Below are 22,409 nucleotides of genomic sequence, written 5' to 3'. Positions count from 1 at the left end.
GCTATTTCCGTTATATATATATGAGAGAGAGAGAGATTGTGTGAGAGGGAGAGAGAGAGAGCTCATTACTTTTATAAAAGCATGTCCAATTACAATGGGCCCCCTGACAGTACCAGAACCATCTTGTATCCGAGAGCCGCAGCTTTCTCTGCAACTTTGCCTGTTTCTCCCACGCGCATAAAACAGTGATTAACGTGGCTTCAAAAAGTAGTAGTACTGCGGTTGAAAGAACAATCTAAACCTGTACAACCTACTAAAACCTTTTTAAACTGCATTCCAAAAAAGCTCAATGTAAATCCAAAAAACGGCGAGAGAGAGGCTATTTTACAATATCCCACCCACCCCCCACAGAGGTTAATATGAGTCAATCAATAATTAAAATGCCGCCATGGTGCTGGTTAGTGGTTGGTTGGTGCAGTCAGGATGACCGCTAAATTGCCATGTACTGTAGTAGCAAAGTGATTGGTGAAAACTGGCGCTAATTAAATACTAGTGATCACTTAAAATATAGTGAATATATAATACACATAATAGTGTGAAAAATTTAAAGTGACTAAAAATAGTGCAACTGTGAAAAAGTAATATATGTTGTAACCCCCTGCTCAGACCCTCTGGAAGGGACTGTCTTGACTGGTCCCAGATGATCAAACGCTTTTTCTCAACCCAGGGGGAGCATGTGGGAAAAAAACAACAGGAAAAAAAATAAATAAAAAACACTAAGTGTAGACAATAATGTTCAATGGTGAAATTAATATTCTGATGCTTGGCTCTTATGTGCTGCCTACTCACAGGATGTCAGTAGGATACAGGCAGTGGCGGGATATGTGGGGTCTGGTGAGTCTTTCAGGACACAGACAGGAACCAGCTAGGACTAGGATATCAGGTGCAGATGTACATGGAAAGATAAAGAAAGACCTCCATGGTGCAGATCAATGGTAAAAGGATAGTTTTTATGTAATAATAAAAATGTGCACTTACAATGTTAAAATGCAATATTAGCGTTTGTCACTATATAAGTGTAAAGGAGTGTATGGATGGTTGCCGCAGCTCACCGCACCGCCGACGTCCCGAAGTGGCTGTGTCACAGGCTCTCTGTGGCTCCCTCTTCACCATGCAGTGTGGGGATCGCCTCCAGCGGTATCTCCGGCGCGACACGTCACTTCCGGTGGGCACGATCAACTCCGTCGCGTCACTTCCGGTCCGGCACAAGATTGACAGCTCGCAGCACCAATCCTCTCACTTCCTAGGCGGGTCCACTCTACGCGTTTCGCCAATGGAATGGCTGGCTTCGTCAGGAGTATGGAACCCCCCCTTCATGCTAAACCTTATATACCCTGCTTAATTGCCTGTATTCTTAACCTCTGAAATGCTGCCATGGGGTCTATAGCTATCTACGAGCGTGGTTAGATGTATTCACATATTCAATTTAAAAATGGGAATAAACAGACAGATTGGTAATTGGGGAATTATTCTAATAGTATTCCATATTGTGCAAATACAGCATTATAAATAACGGTCACTATTTATATATGAACTAGGACTTTTGAGGGAGGGAGTATATACGAGGTATACAAAATATGCAAAAATAAAAAAAAATTATTATTACAAAAATACATTTTAAAAAACTGACTTAAAAAACTTTAATGTTATTTCGTGTTAAAAAAAATAAAAATGTACTGTAGTAGCCACATAACTGTTAATTGAAACACCCTGGAGCTGAACCGGTTCCTGAGACATCTATTTTGAAAGTCTCTCACTAGAATTCTTCCCCTGGAGAAACTACGGTGGCCACTGGGGGTCAGCATCACTCTGGCAGCCAGTGACATCCCAATGACATGGCACCTTCCGATCAGGGGACCTCACAAGTGCTGGCTTATGGAAAAAAATATATATCCCAGCAATAAGGGGGAGCCCAGAGCTTTGAGTTCTGCAGTTAAGCGGATGGGCTGGTTCATACAGTATATGCTGCACACGTTTTGAAGAAATGGCATGTTATAGGGGTGATTACTTGTTTAATGTATAGTGCGCCCTATGACACAGCCCCTATATCCTGAGAGCCAGCCGGGCCCCCGGACGCAGTACTACTTCTGTCATGCCCATTTGCTATTTTTTTTTTATAGGAGAGATCGAGTTCACCGCAATCTTCCATTCGCGTCACCGTGATGACATCATGCTCATGTAACCACTGAGAGACCCTCACGTGATTCCCGCCTTGTCTCTGGCATGCAAAGGGTTAGCGTACGCCTAAAACCCATGTGGTAGTTATTGCCGTTTTAAATGTCAAGTAATAACCATAAAGTAGAAAAGTCTGCGGGAACAATAAATCTCAGTAGGGTGTTAGAATCACTCCAAAGGAAGCCTCCAATATACCTCTCTATAGGGGTTTCTCATTAAACTGCGAGTGTCAGTGGGAGTATGCGATAGTGCTCCACCCAATCACAGTATAAAGAAGCATTCCCCAAAAATATATATTATTTCCCCCTCCTAAGTGGGAAGCAGGAGCTGAGCCGCATTCATTTCAGCTCGAGACCCCCAGCTCCCCGAGACAGAGGCCCTTTAAAGGGGGTGCCAGTATCTAACCCAGGTTTAAAGGCCCTGTGTCTTTTGGGCCAATAGCAATGCGCGTGGGATGATGTCACAGCTTCCTATTGACCCACCTGACAGGGGGGGCCCTGAAACAGCCATATTGCGTGCCCAGCTTGGGCAACCTTTTCAGTGGTAAGTATCTCGGGAAGAAGGGGGTGGTTCCTGGAGCTACAATTAACAGGGTTCAGCTCCGGAGACCCCCTGCTTCCCAGCTAGGGTAAATAATAATACACACACACACACACACACACAAAAAAAAGAAATTGCCGCACAGGATGTCACACAAAGTCTGGGCAAAAAAAAAAAAATGAAGACATTTATTATAAAACAAAATCGCAAACTGGCAGATACAATGTTACAGTAAATTCCTGAATGGTGTTTGTATAGGTTCGTTGTGCTCGCTCTCCACGCCGGACTTTCTGTGCATTCGCTGCATGGTCACATCTTTCATCGGCAATGCAGCAAAATACTGTGTTTTCATGGGAAACCATTTAGGATAGTCTAGGGCAGTGCTCCACAACATGGGGTCCGGGAACCCTTAGGGGTTTGTGAGGTGTCTTCCAGGGGTCAGCCCTAACAAATATGTAATGGCGGAACCCAGGCAGTATAGTGAGTTCTGAGCCCGTGTGGGGACTGAACAATTAGTAAGGCCCCAAACTGCACCTAAGGCTACGGCCCCCGTGGTCACTGCTGCATGCGCGCCTGGCGCGTGCACGGGTGCAAGCAGCAATCTGCGGTCTATTGTCGAGCGAAGCGATGCGCGGGGGCGCGGGGCACGGCCATGATGGTCTACAATACCTGCACTATTGTTGGTCCACACGATCTGCCCTGCCATTGGCTGCCCGCACACCACGTGATCAGTGCGGCCCGAGGAACCATGCAGAACCCTTGTTGAGAATCACTGTTCTAGCCATTAAAGCTGAACGCGTCTTGAGATTGGCTGGTTCGCCAATTGCAAATAATAATACTGTTAATTGTATAATCATAAATAATATCCCATTGACTCCCAGAATGGAAACCCCATTTTAAAAGCCAGATAGGCCGCTTTTACGGTTCATGCTAAAAATAAACAAAACATTTGCATACTCTCTCATGGAGTGTTCAAGGTCAGGGAGATGTTTCCTCTCCGACAAACCCAACAATGGAGACACTTCAAAATAACCCTGTGAAGGGAAGTGTTCTAGGCTTCGCTCAAAAACACGCTAAAAGCTTGAAAATGTCACTGTACTGTGCATTTATAATAACATCATATGATTTTGCTTACATATCACTGCCAATATATGCAGCACTTTACATTGAATTTTTTTCAGGCACGGTCCCCTCCAGTGTTTCCCAAATCCAGTCCTCGAGATCCTTCCCCCCCCCCCCCTAACAGGTCAGGTTCTCAGGATATCCCTGCTTCAGCACCGGTAGCTCAATCAGTCCATTCTTCAGCACAGATGGCTCAATTAGTCCCTGCTTCAACACAGGTGGCTCAATCAGTCCATGCTTCAGCACAAGTGGCTCAAATCAGTGGACTTAGCCACCTGTGCTGAAGCAGGGATATCCTGAAAACCTGACCTGTTGGGGAGGTGGGGATCTTGAGGACTGGCGTTAGGAAACACTACGCTAACCCCATACAACCTAATTGTGGTGTCTAAGGCACACACAAAAAACATTGTATTTTTTTCCCCCCATCTGGGAAATAAAAGCACTTCATTAAACGAATAGAAGAAAAAAAAAATACATATATACACCCCGTACAATATCGAGCCCGACTACATTAATACTCTTAAATATCAATATTACACACGTGTTAACTGAATTCCTAAGTCGCAGCACAAAAACTTTTATGAAGCTCCAACTGTTCTGCTGTTATTCATAATCTAGTTTCCTCTCTCATAAAGAGACCTTTAGCACGGTTTTTCCTGGTGCCTCTCTAACAGCTGCTCGCAGTGTTGTGTATCCTGAGTGATGATGAGGTTCTGAAAGTGTTTTTTTGGAACAGATGGCCAGGAGAGAGCTGGGGAATGTGCCAGCAAAAAAAAAGCTGGGGAATCTGCCAAATCCTGCGGTGACTGAGTGCTTTGGGTTCCAGCTCGCGTGCCTTTCCCCTGCCCTCTGCCCTAAGTGGCGCCAGCAGGACTTCCCAACTAGCGCTCAGAACATCTGGAGTCTGAGACTGCCAGAGGAAAGAAAGGGAGGGAGGGGGGAGAAAGAAGTATGCTGCAGCTTAGCCATGTACTCTTAACGACATACTGCCTGGGAGAACAAATGATCAAAAACCAAAAAAAAAAAAAAGGGGTAGGAATGGGAACCTTGCAAGTTTAACAGCTGCGGTCTAACACTAAATATATGTACACCCGCTGCAGCAGAGTCTGAGGTTAACATTAAGGAACTGGCCAACTCATAAATATTATATAAATATATACTGTATATACACATAATATATATATATATATATATATATATATATATATATATACACATAATATATATATATATATATATATATATATATATATATATATACACACTATATATACACTATATATACACTATATATATATATATATATATAGCAACTGTAAATATTATATATTATATAAATATATATATTATTAAGGTTATGGTGGGTAAAAAAAAAGTGACAAAAACCCTCCACAGTAAAGCATATAGCAACTGTAAATATTACTGTATGTTCATTCGCATGTCTTAGACAGGTCTGCAACCCTGTCTTTCACCATTACCGCCCAGCACACAGCGCTTCCACTGCAGCAAGGGATTCTGGGAAATGACATGCAAATGAGCACACAGTGCCATTTTTAGTCTCAAGCTCATATTACACGAGCAATCCATAAGCCAATGCATGCTGCTTTAAACACAGCTTTTAAACAGAGGCTGGGATGAGATGCAAAGCCAGTAAACCCACTCACAGACATGTGTGCTCATTTGCATGTCATTTCCCAGAATCCCTTGCTGCAGTGTAAGTGCTGTGTGCTGGGCGATAATGGTGAAAGACAGGGTTGCAGACCTGTCTAAGACATGCAAATGAACATTCAGTAATATTTACACTTGCTATATATATTGTATCATACTAAATGCAAAATACACATACATAACCATACTTTATCTGTTTTTGTGTGTTCTCTCTCTCTCCCTCTCAAATGGGCACTTCACCGAGTAGCTGTAACAATAGTGGGGTGTTCTGTGAACCAGAATGCAAAAGCGGAATACTGTATAATACAACCTAAAGGCCAGAGGGCAGGCACTCGCCAATGTGTAGAAGGTTTGTTGTAATCCAGTCTACGTTTCGGCCTCCAGCCTTCTTGAGAAAGACTCTGCTGGGGGCTGAACCTTGGACAGGATTACAATAAACCTTGTACATATTGGTGTCTATCCCGCGACTTTATTTCAGATGTATATAAACACACCCACACGCAAGCATCTATATTTATATCTAAATATCTAGATTGATAGTTGTCTAGACCGACACACAAAGTGATGGAAAGTTAGACTTAATCACATTGTTTTTCAAAGTTCACATTATTTAGGGTCTCTGCTATGAACATTCTGCTAGCAGCCAAGAATTAATAACCAAAGCAAAGAGACAATAAAAGTGGAATATATGATGGAGGGTTATCATGTATACTTATAGATCAAAAAATCATTCAACGGTCTCATTCGGACAAAAAAATCTAACCAGGCCGTTTGACCACTTTCCTTTTTTTGGAAAATAAACTACAAATTGAATTATGGGGCCTCAGAATGGGGACGTTTTTTCTTTACACTTGACCGACCATGTCCTTATCAGATGACCAACAAAGATAAGGGGAGGGGGGATAAGGGAGTTCTGCCGGTGCAAACTCTTGTTGAGCACACACTGACATTACACAAAAGGGAGCAGCCAGGGGAAATGTCTTAAAAAAAGACTTATGGGAGTCAGATTTAAGTAAAATGCATTAATCACCTGGGGGTTACCCCTTGAAACATGTTACTGGCATTACTTCACTTTGGTCCTAGGAGGGATTGCCCCGACCGTAATGTAGAATTTCAATCCATTTAATGATATACAGTAGAAATAATGTTATTTTTCATCCATCTGCATGAAGGAGTTTTGTGCTTTAAACACTGGAATGTTTTGGTTACTTCATTCAGCACATTAATCTTATTAAGCTCTGTAGTGTGTAAGACATCTCAAATGTATTTATATACCAGAGCTATGTGTCTGTGTTTGTGTTTGTATTGAGCATCAAGAATAAAAAATCACCAAAGCAACTGAAAATATCAGCCTGCCTTTAAAAAGTGATCTGTTGAATACATTTTAACACACAACTCAGGAAAGCACTGTCTTATAGCTTTGAATTCTCATCACACATTCTTATCAATGTATTTCATTAATAGGCAGCAACACCATTATTTCATAAAGGAAACTAGCCAACTATCGACTGCAAATAGTACAGTGTAAAATAGGAATACGCAGCATCAGGGGGTGGGGGAAAATGGAGTATCATAGATCACACGTTCAATGAGATGTATCACCAGTTACACACAACATACAGGGAACAAAAACATAGTTAGCCTCAAAATATTAGATGCGAGTTAATAATTTTCTTTGAGAATTTAGAAAAAAAATGACATGCGCATTCCTATGGTGATACATGCAATTTCAACGTAAGTCTGTCATTACATGTAATACCCTATAGCAGCTCAACCTGCAGCATGTAAGAATTTATGATGACAGAAAAATACATACATAAAAACAGCTGTGTCAGCAGTAGGATGTCAGCAGCAGGAAATGTGTTGCTGGTTTTCAGGTTAAAGCTTGTGTTTCCTTTCTCATCACTGATTGTTATAGGACCATGAGTATCTGAATAAGGGGGCGACGTGGGGTCTATTTTGTAACATCTGCCTGCAGCAAAACTGTCCCTACCTATGAAATAAAAAACAGCACCAGATTTACCAAAGGAAAACGCGATTGGAGTTTTTCCTGTGATAAATCTGTAATTATCTCGCACTGGCTTTCTCCCCAGCTTGGTAGCTGGGAGACTTTAGAATAGGGGTAGCCAACTCCAGTCCTCAAAAGCTATTAACAGGTCTGGTTTTCAGGATATATAGGCTTCAGCACCAGTGATGCAGTCTTCGACTGAGTCACTGATTGAGCCACCTTTGTTGAAGCAGGGATATCCTGAAAACCTGACCTGTTGGTAGCTCTTGAGGACTGGAGTTGGCCACCCCTGCTTTAGAATGGGCACAGGCCCCAAGCACAGGGCCGTCCATAAGGACCGGGGGGCCGTCAACAAGCTGGCACTGGGTTGGAAGGAGCCTCGGAGGGGCGTAAAAAGAGGCCTGCACCCCGGGGTCCATCCGACCATTTTGGCCTAGCTACATGTGGGCAGGCAGCATGGCCTCCCCGCACGTAGCCGACATGGCCTCCCCGCATGTAGCCGGCACGGCCGCCCCGCACGTAGCCGGCACGGCCTCCCCGCACGTAGCCGGCACGGCCGCCCCGCACGTAGCCGGCACGGCCGCCCCGCACGTAGCCGGCAGGGCCTCCCGGCACGGCCGCCCCGCACGTAGCCGGCACGGCCGCCCCGCACGTAGCCGGCAGGGCCTCCCGGCACGGCCGCCCCGCACGTAGCCGGCACGGCCGCCCCGCACGTAGCCGGCACGGCCGCCCCGCACGTAGCCGGCACGGCCGCCCCGCACGTAGCCGGCACGGCCGCCCCGCACGTAGCCGGCACGGCCGCCCCGCACGTAGCCGGCACGGCCGCCCCGCACGTAGCCGGCACGGCCGCCCCGCACGTAGCCTCCCCGCACATAGCCGGCGCGGCCTCCCCGCACGTAGCCTCCCCGCACATAGCCGGCACGGCCGCCCCGCACGTAGCCAGGTGTGAACATTTACCTGGGTTACAGGGTAGTAGGGAACCGAGCAGAACAGAGAATCCTGGAAAGATCCCATCCACCAACCCTCATTTTTAAAATGTTTCTTAATTACTAAACACCTGTGGAGTATTCTAGGTTTCCCAGGTTAACCATCGCAGCAAGGACAGGACATTGGGACGGCCGGGCAGTCAGGTCAAGGATGCAGAAAACTAGGTGACTTGGGCGCCGGCTGTAAGCAGGGCCGGCTTTTGTGTTACCCAATGAAATGATTAGTAGGCTATAGGTGCCGATTATACGGTCAGGTCCGGCTCTGCCTAAATATCACACTGGGCACATAGTGGGACCAGCGGTATGGTTGAAATCTAGCAGGCACAGTTTTTTTTGGTAGTATTTGTGTTTAGTTAAAGCATCTCAGCATGGGGGATGATGCTAACTCTACCCCAGGTCCCGATTTAACGGTCAGGCTTGATGTGCCCTTTGGCTGACTGGCGGTCTTTTGGTAGGTTTATGTAAAATTGGTAAATAAAGCGGTGATCTTTTATTACCCATGACAGGGGGGTGAGTCAGAGGGAGGGGGAAAACACAAGTACAGAGGGCCTAAGTTCGGCATGATAAACCTTTAAGTAAGGACTTCACTAAGTGTTGCAAAATGGCAGCAGTACTGCATAGCCCGACAAGTCAATAGTTCCACATTCTCTGTGTTCATGGGAAGGATGTTGATCCAGGGATTAATCCGATTGCCAATTCTTGGAGTCGGGAAGGAATTCATTTTTCCCCTTAATTGGGTTTTTTGTTTGCCTTCCTCTGGATCAATAAGTAAGTATAGATATAGGATAAAGTATCTGTTGTCTAAATTTAGCATAGGTTGAACTTGATGGACTTACGTCTTTTTTCAACCTCATCTACTATGTAACTAAGTAACTAAGTAACATAAGTAGATGAGGATACATTGTGGGCTCTTAAACCTTTTAATGCAACAACATACAGTATCAATTGTACAATGTTGAGCATAATGCCATAGCATCAGGGGAAGACCTCTGTGGTCTCGGAATCTTATGCACAGAGAGAACACTGTACCACTGAAATGTTGGCTCATTAAAAAGGTATCACAGCCAACAATGTATCTTACACTTTCTGGGAGCAATACAGATACCAGCCTCCTTTAATGTTCATGTAATGAAGAGACTTGTGAGGTTCCAAGTGTTCTCTAAACATTACTACATTCAGGAAGCAGCATCTGCTTGTGCTACATTAAAAGGTATTACAATTAGCAAAATATAGAATTTTCCAGGATCAATGTGGCCAATATAGATATTCACATGTCTTGGTTCTGGTTTTGAATTATGATGGAATATGTGATATATATATATATATATATATATATATATATATATATATATATATATATATATATATATATATATATATATATGATAATGGTGAAAGACAGTGTTGCAGACCTACCTGTCTAAGACATGCAAATGAACATACAGGAATATTTACAGTTGCTATATGCTTTACTGTGGTGGGTTTTTGTCACTTTTTTTTTACCCACCATAACCTTAATAATTGTGGTATGTATATATATATATATATATATATATATATATATATACATATATATACACATATATATACATATATATATACATATATATATATATATATATATATATATATATATATATATATATATATATATATACATACATACATATATAAAACCTTTATATGACCTTTTTTAATAAATATAAAGTCTTTGTACATTGAATGAAATATTAATTGATTACATAAAATTCCACTGGGATATAGTCACATTCTCTTTTCTCTTTACACAATCTCTTTAAGTGACCTTATCCTATCTCTTGGGTTCAAATATCACCTCTATGCTGATGACACACATTTACTGTTTAACCCCTGACCTTACACCTGCTGTACAGACCAAAGTCTCTGAATTTCTCTCCGCTGTAGTATATAATTCTGCATGGCCCTCCGACGACTGAAACTTAACATGTCAAAAATGGAGCTCCTACTACTTCCTTCCCAAGCCTGGCCCCTTCTACATTACTATCATACACCCAGTATCACAAGCATGCTGCCTAGTTGTCAAACTTCACTCCTCCTTCACATTCTCAATGTAGCCAAAACCTGTTTATTTCCTCCGTAACATTGCAAATATACGCCCTTTCCTGTCGCTCTACTGCTAAAACTGTAACACAGGCCCTCATTCTCTCCCGTCTCGACTATTGTAACCTTATATCCGGCCTTCCTGCCTCTCACCTGTCTCCCTTACAATTTATCCTAAACACTGCTGCTAGAATCACTTTACTCTCTCCTAAATCTGGCTCAGCATCTCTCCTGCTAAAATTCCTCTCCTGTTTTCATATTAAACTCCATATTATTTACAAAATTCTCCTCCTCTCTGCCTCTCCTTACATCTGAGCCCCAATTTCTCACTATACACCTGCCCGCCTCTTGCGTTCTGCTCAAGGATGTCTTCTCTCTACCCCTTTTGTATCTAAAGACCTCTCCCATCTAAAACCCTTCTCACTCACTGCTCCACACCTCTGGAATGTCCTACCCCTCAATATCCGACAGGCACCCACTGTCAAGGGAGACCAGGACTAATACCAGGGATCAATATCGCCAGACAGAACATGAGAGTTTATAAAATTAAATTTATTGGAAAAGTATATCCACAACTATACAAAACACAAACATCACACATACCCAACTTGGGGGGGGGGGGTACCCTGCATATCTAGTTGCAGGGACCTACTTGAAGAGATTTCCCCTGTTCTCTCTTCTTGCCCAGGCCTACAGGACTGGTTTACAAGCCTGAGACAAGGACTTGAGTAGACACTGCCGTTTTCTTCTTGTCCAAGCCACACCTTTATAACTCTCTGCTAGGGGTCTCCCTCCCCACCTTTTTATACACTTAAAACATAATATTGCAACACTCAGGTGCTGAATATACACACAGGGTACGTCGCTACACCAAACAAACATACATTGGGTCCTGCGTTGTTTATATTCTCCGGGGATTTGTTATTGCGCACCCTGCGGTGTGTGTTACCCGGGACATACTACTTACAACGTTGGTATTGCAATTGTTCTCTCTGTATTTTGACCTTATCGAGCTGGTTTAAGGCCTCCACAGAGACCAACTTACATTATACACAGTGTTTACTTTATAGAGGAATTGTTGATCACATTACCTTTGAGATAGTGGTTACATTGAGTCCACAGTTATCTTTCCTCAACATTGCAAGATCCATTACTATTTAGGATACCTGTATATGCAACCATGCAGCTTAATATATAGCGTTTGTTTCACTATTAGCTATATATTTGGAACACATTTTGTTCACATAATACCGTGACCAAACACATTTGGGGATTTTATCTATGCACTGTTGTGCATTTTTATAGTGTCTCGTCGGTTTTTACAGCATTAACTATTAAAGTCTTTTTTATTTTATATTTGAGTGTGACCTTTTGGTAGTGTATCCTACATCAGGATTTGGCTAAATATCCAGCCAATGTTCAGTAGACATTATATCCATTTTGTCACCTACCTTGAGTGCAATTACAGGGGGGCTGTTTATAATCTTTTGATTATTTGTGTGGTCTGAACACTCAGGTGCTGCCTACATGCCCAGGCCTGATTGGTGGGTAGAACTGCAACATAACATTTGCAACATAACAAGGATACAGGGAAAGGTCACAGACCAAGTTGCAACAATTCTCCTGCAAACATATTAACCCCTGATTCCTGAGGTGCTGGAACCAAGCAAAGACATACACATATACAGTGTTCGACAAACCTATACATTTGCTCACCCCGGGCGAGTGGATTTAACCCCCGGGCGAGTAAATATTGGCCCAAGCAGCACACGTTTGGTACTAGGTGGCGAGTAGATTTTTTTGTGATTTGTCAACCACTGCACATATACATATAATACAATACCAATGTATTACTGACAGGTAGGGCTAATGGCAGACTACCTTTATTAACAGCAGCCATATTTACCCCATCATAACACCCACTCTCCAACTTTACGGCCTTTCTTAAAACACACGTCTTTAATGAAGCGTGATGGGTAGCTCCGTCGGCTGATACTATACATGTCATCTGCACTGACCATGGCCCCTTGCAGACGCACTTCGCAGAATACCCGCCTTCTGTCTCTAAGTTTTCCCCACTTACCACATAGATTGTAAGCTCTTCAGGGCAGGGACTCCTTTTCCTATTGTTTTATTTCTGAAGCGCTTATTCCCATTGTGTTATAATATTTTGTCACATGTATTACTGTTATAAAGCGCTATGTACATTGATGGCACTATATCAATAAAGAAACACACACACAAACACACACACACACATACACACACAAAAGAAGGCAACAGACAGCACAAATAACAACAGACTAACAATGCAATAAAATCTAAGCTAAAATTGTGAAAAAAAGGCTAGCCCTAAAAATTGCTGCTCAACATTGAAGGATCCCACACTGAATCCTAACAAAAGACACATTTTGAAAAAGGACCAAGGTGCAAAAGTTAAGTGAGAGTAATCTACAGTAACAGTGGTAGAATAGCCCAGATTGGGAAAAGCTACAGGATAATAGCACACTACTGAATTAACCACTTTTACATCGAGTTTATGTTGGTATTCAGGGTCAAGGTAGGTAAAAGGTATACTTGGCAGTAGGACTCTGAAGAGGGAATGGAATGGCTCAGTGAGTAAAGACACTGACTGACACTGAGATTGCTGCAGGGGAGCCTGGTTCAATTCCCGGTGTCGGCTCCTTGTGACCTTGGGCAAGTCACTATGCAGAGAGCAGCGCTTTTTAAAATTGGAGAGGGGAATAAAAAGTAGGTTTAATGGAGAGTTTTATTCTCCATATGCAGAAATGGGCGAAATCCGCTATTTTTAGCATTACTGCATGTGGAGAATTGTAAATGAGGAGATGCGCGCAGCTGAAAGGGAAAAAAAAAAATCACGCATTTTTTTTTTCCCCTATAGCCGGCGAGCTCCTGCTTCTTGCCAACTTTAGTTGGCGGAGAAAATTGCAGAAAATCGCGCCAAAAACAGCCGCTAGATGGCGAGCGCGCCTTTCTGAATTCGGATATTTTTCAGACTGGCGAGATGTAGTTTCTCGCCAGCCGCGCTGCGAGATTTTCAAATAGGGCGAGATTTTCAAATAGAAAAAAAAATGGCGCGTTTTTCCTACCTCGCCATTTTCAGCTGTTTTTTGCGCGTTTTTCTCCTATAAATGGCGAGATTGTAAATAGCGCTGCTCTCTGCATGAGGCCCTTTATCTCCGTGCCTCAGGCACAAAAAAAAAACCAAAACATAGATTGTAAGCTCTACGGGGCAGGGACGTGTGCCTGCAAAATGTCTCTGTAAAGTGCTGCGTACAATTAGCAGCGCTATACAAGAACATGCTATTATTATTATTATTATTATATGGTGATGAGGTCTCCTAAATAAAGCAGTGAAACATAGCATGATATTGTTTAAAAACTGTAATGTGCGCAAAGTTAAAAACAAACTCACAAGATTTCAGCCAAACATAAGCAGGTACTGGGAACCACCTAGCTCGGGCTTTCACTGCAACTGCAGGCATCTTAGGCCTCGTTCAGGGTGCCAGAGTTGGAGGGCGGGCGTTCGCGAGGGCGGGCGGCAGTCTGCTGGGCGATGTGTGTTCATCCTCCCCAGCAGACTTTTTCAGGAGTTCAGGAGACGGGAGGGGGCGGGGCTACAGACAGCAGCTTAGGGATCGAAGTTGCAGTTATTGAAACTGTAGGCAGCGTCAACTCCGTACTTCGGAGACAGGGCAGCTGCTACCCTGACAACCAGTATTCAATTTGAATACATTGTGCCCCACGGCAGCTCGCACGTCAGCACGCCCTCCCTCCGAAGCCTGCACCCTGAACGAGGCCTTAGGCTGCGCTTATAGTGCCGGCGACAGCACGCTGCGGTCTCTGGGAAAATCAAATTGACTTCCAGCGACCGCGACCAATCCGTCGTGTCGCGCTTACTATAAGCGCACGTGACGGCTTCGATACATTTGCTTTGAAGTGACGTCGCGTCGCTGTCACTATAAGCGCAGCCTTAGGTGTAGGTTCCATGCCAGAGCTCTGTGTGAAGAAATCTCCTCGCCGACCAATGCTTCTCCACCTGTGTCTCCGCCAGTGACGTCAGCAAGAAGCGTCTGCTCCGTAGCGGCATGTTGGTTCAAAGTGCTGAGTGTACGGATTGTGAGCCAGGAAATCCAGGGAGGTTAACCCTACGCGTTTCGCTTGGTAGCTTCTTCAGGGGTAATTACACTGTCCTCTATCTCTACCTCTAATATAGCCCACCTAATTAGACCTAGTTAGCTATTAAAGCTGCCAGTTTTTTTTTTTTTCCCATTCACTATGTGCATCAATACAATCTGCACACTGACAAGTGATTAGCGAAGCTGCAGATCAATCTGTTCTCCTGTAATCAATCGCTTGCTCTGGGCTATTCAATTCAGTTCTTGCACAGCATTTTGGGCAATGTAGTTCTGGAATATGATTGACTGGGCAGTTACTAGATACAATTGGTGCACTGCTAGAGAGAGGGCGGGGCTCAAGAGTCAGAGCCTATCAGAAGGGGAAGGGGATGTCACTTAGGAAATGCTTCCTACATTAGAAACATTAAAAATGTCTTTAAAACATTTTTTTTAAATTTTAAATGCTACAAGTATTTTCTCATAGTACAGAACTGATTTATTTAAAAAAAAACACACATGTAGGATATTGCTTGAACTGCTGCTTTAATTAGTGTCTGCCTAGTAATGGATAACATAGTAATGAAACGTATAATTTAATACAATAAGATCAAATGACAAATATATCATATATAATATTATTCCATTTACATATGAAGTAAAGATATCAGAAATTAATAGATATTGCAAGTGCATAATGTGATTAAATTCTATTGTATACAGTTAAAAACACAATCTCACAGCAAATTAAGCCCATCAACTAATCTACCTAAATATTCAAAAAGGCTTTATACAATACAGGCAGTCCTCGGTTATCCGACACAATGCGTTACTCAAAATGGCTTTATACAATAGACTTTGTCAAAAAAACACTTTAAAGACCAACACTCCCAAAACACCTCGGGGTTCATTTTTATGGGCATTGAAAAATTGAAAACAAATTGGAGGCAGGGTGATATAGTTACCCAAATAGCCACACAAGAAAGTAAATGGCTATATGCTTTCAAAACTTAGACCTCAAAAGGGATAAATGCAGAAATAGATTTGGGGGCTTTTTTAAAGAGATCAGTAAAATGAACACACAAAGGAGATAATAACGATGTCATGCTCCATTATAAAATATTTGTTGGCTCTCTTTCCTCCTCCTTCCTCTTAGATAGTGAATTATACATTACCATATTATTAGATTCAATATTCTGAACCAGCAGATTTTAGATTACCAATTCATTTCATATCGTCTGCACCCCTACTAACATCACTAGATTTAGGTAGATCAGTTGATGGTCTTACTTTGCTATGAGATTGTATTTCTAACTGTATACAATCGAATTTAAGCACTTATTACACACTTACTATATCTATCAATTTCTGATATCTTTACTTCGTTATGTAAACAGCATTTTATTATATATGGTATAAATGTGTCATTTGATCTTATTGTATTAAATTGTATGTAATTATATGTGTGATTATTATGTTATCCATTACCAGGCAGACCCTAATTAATAGCTACCTAGGTCTATTGTGAGGCTACATTAGAGGTACAGTAGGGATTGCTATCAAGCAAAACACGTAGGGATTGCCTTGCTCACAATTACTACACTCAGCACATTGAACCAACAAGCCGCACGGAGCAGACGCTTCTTCTTGACGTCACTGGCAGAGACACTGACAGAGAAGCATTGGTCGGAGAGGAGACTCCCTCACACAGAGCTCTGGCATGGAACCTACACCTAAGGCCTTGGCCATGTTTGGCGCTTGCTGGCGGAAGCGTGCTGACGCGCACTCCCACTCAGCACTGAGCCCCTACAGCCGCAATTAGAGCGGCTTTAGTAGGGGCTCACCTGCGCTTCCGCGCGCTTGCGGAAGCGCAGGTCTTAGGGGAATTTTAAATTCCCCCGCTTGCCGGCGAGACAGGCCGGTCACGTGAGCGGTTCGCCCAATGAGGGCGAACCAGCTCCGTGACGTCACTGGCCCGCCCCCGGCCAGTGACGCGCCCGCCCCCGGACCGCCCCCTGCTGAAAGCGCTTGCGGTAAGCAACCGCAAGGCCAGGGAAAGCACCCGCTTTCCCTGAGCCTCAGCGCGCCTCAGCACGCCAGCGGTAAGCGTGTCCGAGGCCCAAGGCTGCCTGCAGTTGCAGTGAAAGTCCAAGCTGGCCGGTTCCTAGTACCTGCTTGGGTTTAGCTGACATTTTAAACTTTGCGCACATTACAGTTTTTAAACAATATCACGCTATGTTTCACTCCTTTATTTAGGGACATCGTCACCATAGCTACGGTGTCCTACTACTAAGTATACCTTTTACCTACCTTGACACTGAATACTAACATAAATTCGACCGACATACATACATACATACATACATACATACATGATACACACACGTGTTCAGGAAAAGAGGAACCTCTTTTGTTTTTCATCATATCTCATATTTCTCGCTCAATCCGCATGAAAACGTGCACAATTGTAGGTCTGTTATGTAGATTAACACAATGCAGACAATCAATTGATGTTAACTAAATTAATGTGCACCGTATTATGTCAACAAGTACCAGATTTATAACTCAAGATATGTTTACATTGACAAAACACTGGAGTTAAAGCCCCTTGCGGCTGGTTCCACTGGCAGCAAATGGCTTTAATTTGTTTAATTAATTTTTTTGCATGTAGCCCAGGCCATAAAATCATTAAAGGAAGCAAAACAAGGGAATAAAGAGCCAGCTGGTTACCTAGTTAGTGAGCAGCAGTAGCCATGCGGGGGAATCAGTGGCCTGTGAAATGTGAGAGCACCGTACAAATCTAACATGGGCTGGGTCTGACCCGGGTCACCGCCTGATAGTAGCAGTTCTTGTTCAGTGGACCCGTACCACGAGTGTAAGGCAAAACCACACAATGTCAATCACTTGAAGCGTCTCTTCCGAATTCAAATACCAATTTAGAATCCCCTGCTGTGGTATACGGCAGGAGTGACAGAACCACGGATTGAGCCACCTGTGCTGAAGCAGGGATATCCTTAAAACCTGACCTGTGGGTGGCCCTTGTGGACTGGAGTTGGCCACTCCTGTGTTTCCCTATTCGTTATCATTGCATGTCAGAAGGCAACTGGGTCACTTAACCCCCAACATTTGCTTCACAGATGAAGAGCTCTATGTTGGGGACACTTTAACTTCACTGTCACTATACAACATTTTCATTTCCAGGAAACGGATGTGTGTGTGTGTGTGTGTTTGTGTGTTTGTGTGTGTGTGTGTGTGTGTGTGTGTGTGTGTGTGTGTGTGTGTGTGTGTGTGTGTGTGTGTGTGTGTGTGTGTGTGTGTGTGTGTGTGTGTGTTGTGGTTGGGGAGCTGTCAACATTTGCTCCCTCAGTTCTCTAAACAGAAAACACAATACAAATACACATCCCTTTTAATGCTCTTTTTTTGTTTAATACGGTATACAAGCCTGTAATCTAGTATCATTAGGTCTTAATCCTATTACATGTTGCAGAGAACCTGCACATTCATTCCCCTATTTCATAGTTACGGATTTTTGGCCAATAAGTTAAAATACTCTATCTTCTGCGTCCCACATCCCAAGAGAGCTCCTGCAGAAAATATGAAGTGTGTAATTACTATGTTCACTGGCCAAGCTCACAACACAACACTACCCCTTTTACAATAAGCCTGCCCTACTGTGAATGCAAACATGTGAGATATCCCTCCTGCACAAATATAAAGGAGATTGCATGTACAATTTCATTGAAATGGTTTCCAGCCCCATTGCTCTTCTAAACAGAGACTTCCATGTCCTCTAGACAGGGTCTCTATGTGAGTGCATTGTCCTGTCCCAGCACAGCAAAGAGTACAGGGGCAGGGAAACTTACCATCAAGAAAACAATCACCAGTTATCTATTCAGTCACTGCAGGCTGACTGGCTTGCTAATCTTCGGGACAACAGATACCCAGAATCCACACCGAAGGTTCAATCCAAGTTTACAAACCTTCTTTTGTAATTAAACTCTGAACACAAACATCAATCACCCCTTTCTTATTCAACCATGTTATTTTCCCGAAAGGAAAACTGGCTGAACAGTTGGTTTCCTTTTTAAACACAGCTTGATGATGATTTCTTCTAATTGGTTCAACGTTAAGTAACCTAAAGGAATGTGATCTGTAATTAGATTCAGTTCTGTTTCCTTAAGATACCCCGTGCTTGGCTATGTGTTTTTAGATAAACCCTCAATTAGCTGCTACTTGTGGGAACGTAAAGTTAAGACAACTGCTGGATCAGGATCCAAATGTACTCAGAAGCCGTGATTCATTGGGGTTTACACGGGATGGTCGAAAAAAACATCTGTGTTAACTAATTTGGCTAAATGAGTAGGTGGGAAAGAGGTTTGCACCGATTTTAATTGTATTTTTTCAGATCTGAATCGATGTACTTTGCACTGAAGTAAAATAATAATAATAATAATAATAATAATAATTAGCATGTTCTTGTATAGCGCTGCTAATTGTACACAGCGCTTTACAGAGACATTTTGCAGGCACAGGTCCCTGCCCCGTGGATCTTACAATCTATGTTTTTGGTGCCTGAGGCACAGGGAGATAAAGTGACTTGCCCAAGGTCACAAGGAGCCGACACCGGGAATTGAACCAGGCTCCCCTGCAGCAATCTCAGTGTCAGTCAGTGTCTTTACTCACTGAGCCACTCCTTCCCAGTAAAATGCAAATACCAAGTAACGTCACTAGTATTTATAGAGGTAGTCCTCGCTATCCAACGTTTCACTTTACAATAATGGCATATCCAACGCCTTACAATGCAAGCCTATGGGCCATTTTTCAATGCCGGAATGCGTTATCCGACTCCTGAATGTGTTATCCAACGCTCACTGCCACTGATTAACATGGGACTCACTTTACAACGGTTTCACTATCCAACGCTACTTCCAGAACGGATTCCGTTGGATAACCGAGGACTGTCTGTATTAGAGCCAGTGGAACACCGCTTTCCCCTATCAATGCTGGGAAAATACACTAAACACGAGTGGCCAACTCCAGTCCTCAAGGGCTACCAACAATTCAAGTTTTCAGGATATCCCTGCTTCCGTACAGCTGGCTACATCATTGTTGGTGGCCCCTGAGGACTGGAGTTGCCCACTCCTTCACTAACACTTCACTCGTCTGCCAAATGATGGCTGAATTTCTCCCCTGCACCTCCTTCCGTCAAGTTCTGTCTCTCGCCTTACCTCCTTTTCCTCTCTCTTGCCCCCATTTTGATATTCCCGATCTTTCCTGAATCTCCTCCATTGTTTCCTTCTTCCTTGATTTTCTAACCTTTCCTCCTATCGTTTCCCATTTCTCCCCCACCTCCCCTCATTCTATCTATTCTTCTCTTCCCATCTTTCTCACTGTACAGATCTTCAAACCTTAAAAAAAACCACAAGGTGCTTATGTTAGCAGGAATTCTGAGGCATATCCAAGCTGCGAAACTGGTTTCCATTGGCTGGACTCAAATGGAAAGGGACTTCTAGCCGCCTCTTCAGCCGCCAAGGGACAGTTGGCTTTATCGGCCCTCAATTAAGTGATTCACATTAGGAATGGGGGTTAAAAGGTTTTAGGGTAAGTGGTTAAGGACTTTATGGTTAAGGAGTTAAGGTTTGGGGTTTTTAGGGTAAGAGGTTAGGGCAGAGGTTCTCAACTCCAGTTCTCAAGGATATCCCAGTTTCAGCACCAGTGGCTCAATCAGGCAGGGAGCAACTGAATGAGCCACGTGTGCTAAAGTAGGAATATCAGGAAAACCTGACCTGTTGGGGGGGGGGGGCTTGAGGACTGGAGTTGAGAACCCCTGCACTAGGCCAAGCTTTAGAATAAACAGTGAAAGCGTAAATGATCCAATGTTTTTTGCATATAAATAGAGAAAGCAGCCATCCTTCTTTTTTGCCTTACAGGATTGAAGCAGGGGGGGGGGAGGGGGTCTACGGCGCTGAACCGCATTCATTTTAGTTCCAGGGATCCCCCTGCTTCAAAAGATACTTACCTCCGTAGGGAGTGCCGACAGTTTCGGCTGGGCTGTGTGGGGCTATTGAAATTATGGCTTAAATGTATCGCATGACGCAGGTCAATAGGATCCATGATGTAATGCCTTGTGGCTTCTTATTGACCCGCGTGACTGGGACATTTAAACCTGAGCGGGAGATACCGGCACCCCCCTTCCGTGATAAGTATCTCTGGAAGCAAAGAGTCCCCGGTGCCGAAATTAATGGGTTCAGCTCCGGAGACCCTCTGCTTCTCATCTACTAAAAAAACCCACATGTTTTAATGCTTTAAACAGCAGCGCAGTTATGATACAGGAATGGCATCTCAGACACTCGTTTACATACAGAATGTTATGTCATTCCAACTATATACAGCTCAACCCCGTTATAACGCGATCCGACACAACGCAAATCCGTTTAAAGCGCGATGCAGGCGTGGCTCCCAATTTTCGTATTTATGAATACTTCACAACACGATTATTGGTGTCTTAAATACTTTATTGTACAATGCATACAATTGTACATTATTTGTAACGCGTATCAACTTATAGCGCGATGTGATTCTTTGGACCCCAAGCCCAGCGTTATAAAGGGGGTTGAGCTGTATAATTATCTTCAGTTTGATACTTCCATAAAACGATCTGCAGCCATTAGGTAACTTCAGCCTCATCCAAAAAAAGAAAAAAGCCCAAATTGAACCATTCAGCAACCATTTCTTATTCTTTTACATATCCTCCTTTAAAAGTATGCAATTCCTATTTAATAACCCAGACGGCCATTATTTTTTATGGGTGAAAAGAGCAGCTATTTTGTGGGCTAGAAATCCCCAAAATGTACAACCAGACATCTTTAAACAAAAAAATAATAATAATTAAGTACAGGTATATATAGAAAGCAAATACATGTTTGTTAACAGACATCAGCAATGAATGCGTTTTTATTAAACACACAAACACAAAATCACTTTAAAAAGCAGCAAATATGTGACAAAATAGGGTAAAGTGTAGTGGTTGTTTTTCTGGAAGAACCAGGCTTTTGTTTAAAACAAATAAATGTGAGTTCGTTCTTTACCTTACCTTCCTTTTTTTCGATCTCCCCTCTGACTGTAAAGTCCTCGTACATTGCTCCACACACTCAGAGAAACTCAAGTTGCTGTGATCGGCACTGTAATCAAGGTCAGCCAGCTTGGCTAGGGAGAGGATATAGTTACAAGCTATTCTCAAGATGGCCAGTTTAGACAGCTTCTGCCCGTAGGAATAACACGGAACCTACCGAAACAAAAACCAATGAACGCTCGTTAGGGCAAGAAATATTTGCACACCATCTACAGACATTTTAAATGGTGTAACTACTTGTGAATAGAAAAGTGATCAAGATAGGAGCGCTCCAATTAGAAATACTTACAGTAAAGGGGGAATGAGTCAGATCTCTGCTTCCTAATAATACATTTCCAGGTTCAGCTTGTCCTGCTTTTGCTATATCTATTGTAATGAGATCTTGTACTGCAGGGGCGGCCAAGTCCTGTCCTCAAGGACCACCAACCGGCCAGGGTTTCAGGATATCCCTGCTTCAGTACAGGTGGTTCAAATTGAGCCACCTGTACTGAAACAGGGATATCGTGAAAACCTGGCCTGTTGGTGGCCCTTGAGAACTGGAGTTGGCCACCGCTGTTGTACAG

The 22,409-nt window shown here is 43.2% G+C and overlaps 1 protein-coding gene across 3 annotated transcripts in view; it reads right to left on the bottom strand.

The window, feature by feature from the left end:
* Positions 1 to 22,409, bottom strand: part of ATOH8 (atonal bHLH transcription factor 8) — a 188,101-nt gene that overhangs the window by 149,528 nt on the left and 16,164 nt on the right. For 2 of the 3 annotated variants that reach the window (XM_075571560.1, XM_075571571.1), the window contains exon 2: positions 21,808 to 21,999. In XM_075571560.1, the coding sequence (XP_075427675.1) occupies positions 21,808 to 21,999 (192 nt within the window). Of the gene's footprint in view, positions 1 to 21,802; positions 22,000 to 22,409 lie in introns of all 3 variants that reach the window. The other variant, XM_075571552.1, reaches the window with a different exon arrangement.

This window comes from Ascaphus truei, chromosome 1, assembly GCF_040206685.1.
Source record: "Ascaphus truei isolate aAscTru1 chromosome 1, aAscTru1.hap1, whole genome shotgun sequence".
Taxonomy (NCBI): domain Eukaryota; kingdom Metazoa; phylum Chordata; class Amphibia; order Anura; family Ascaphidae; genus Ascaphus; species Ascaphus truei.
Note: the sequence above shows the minus strand (reverse complement) of the source record. Positions and strands in the feature narration are given on the sequence as shown.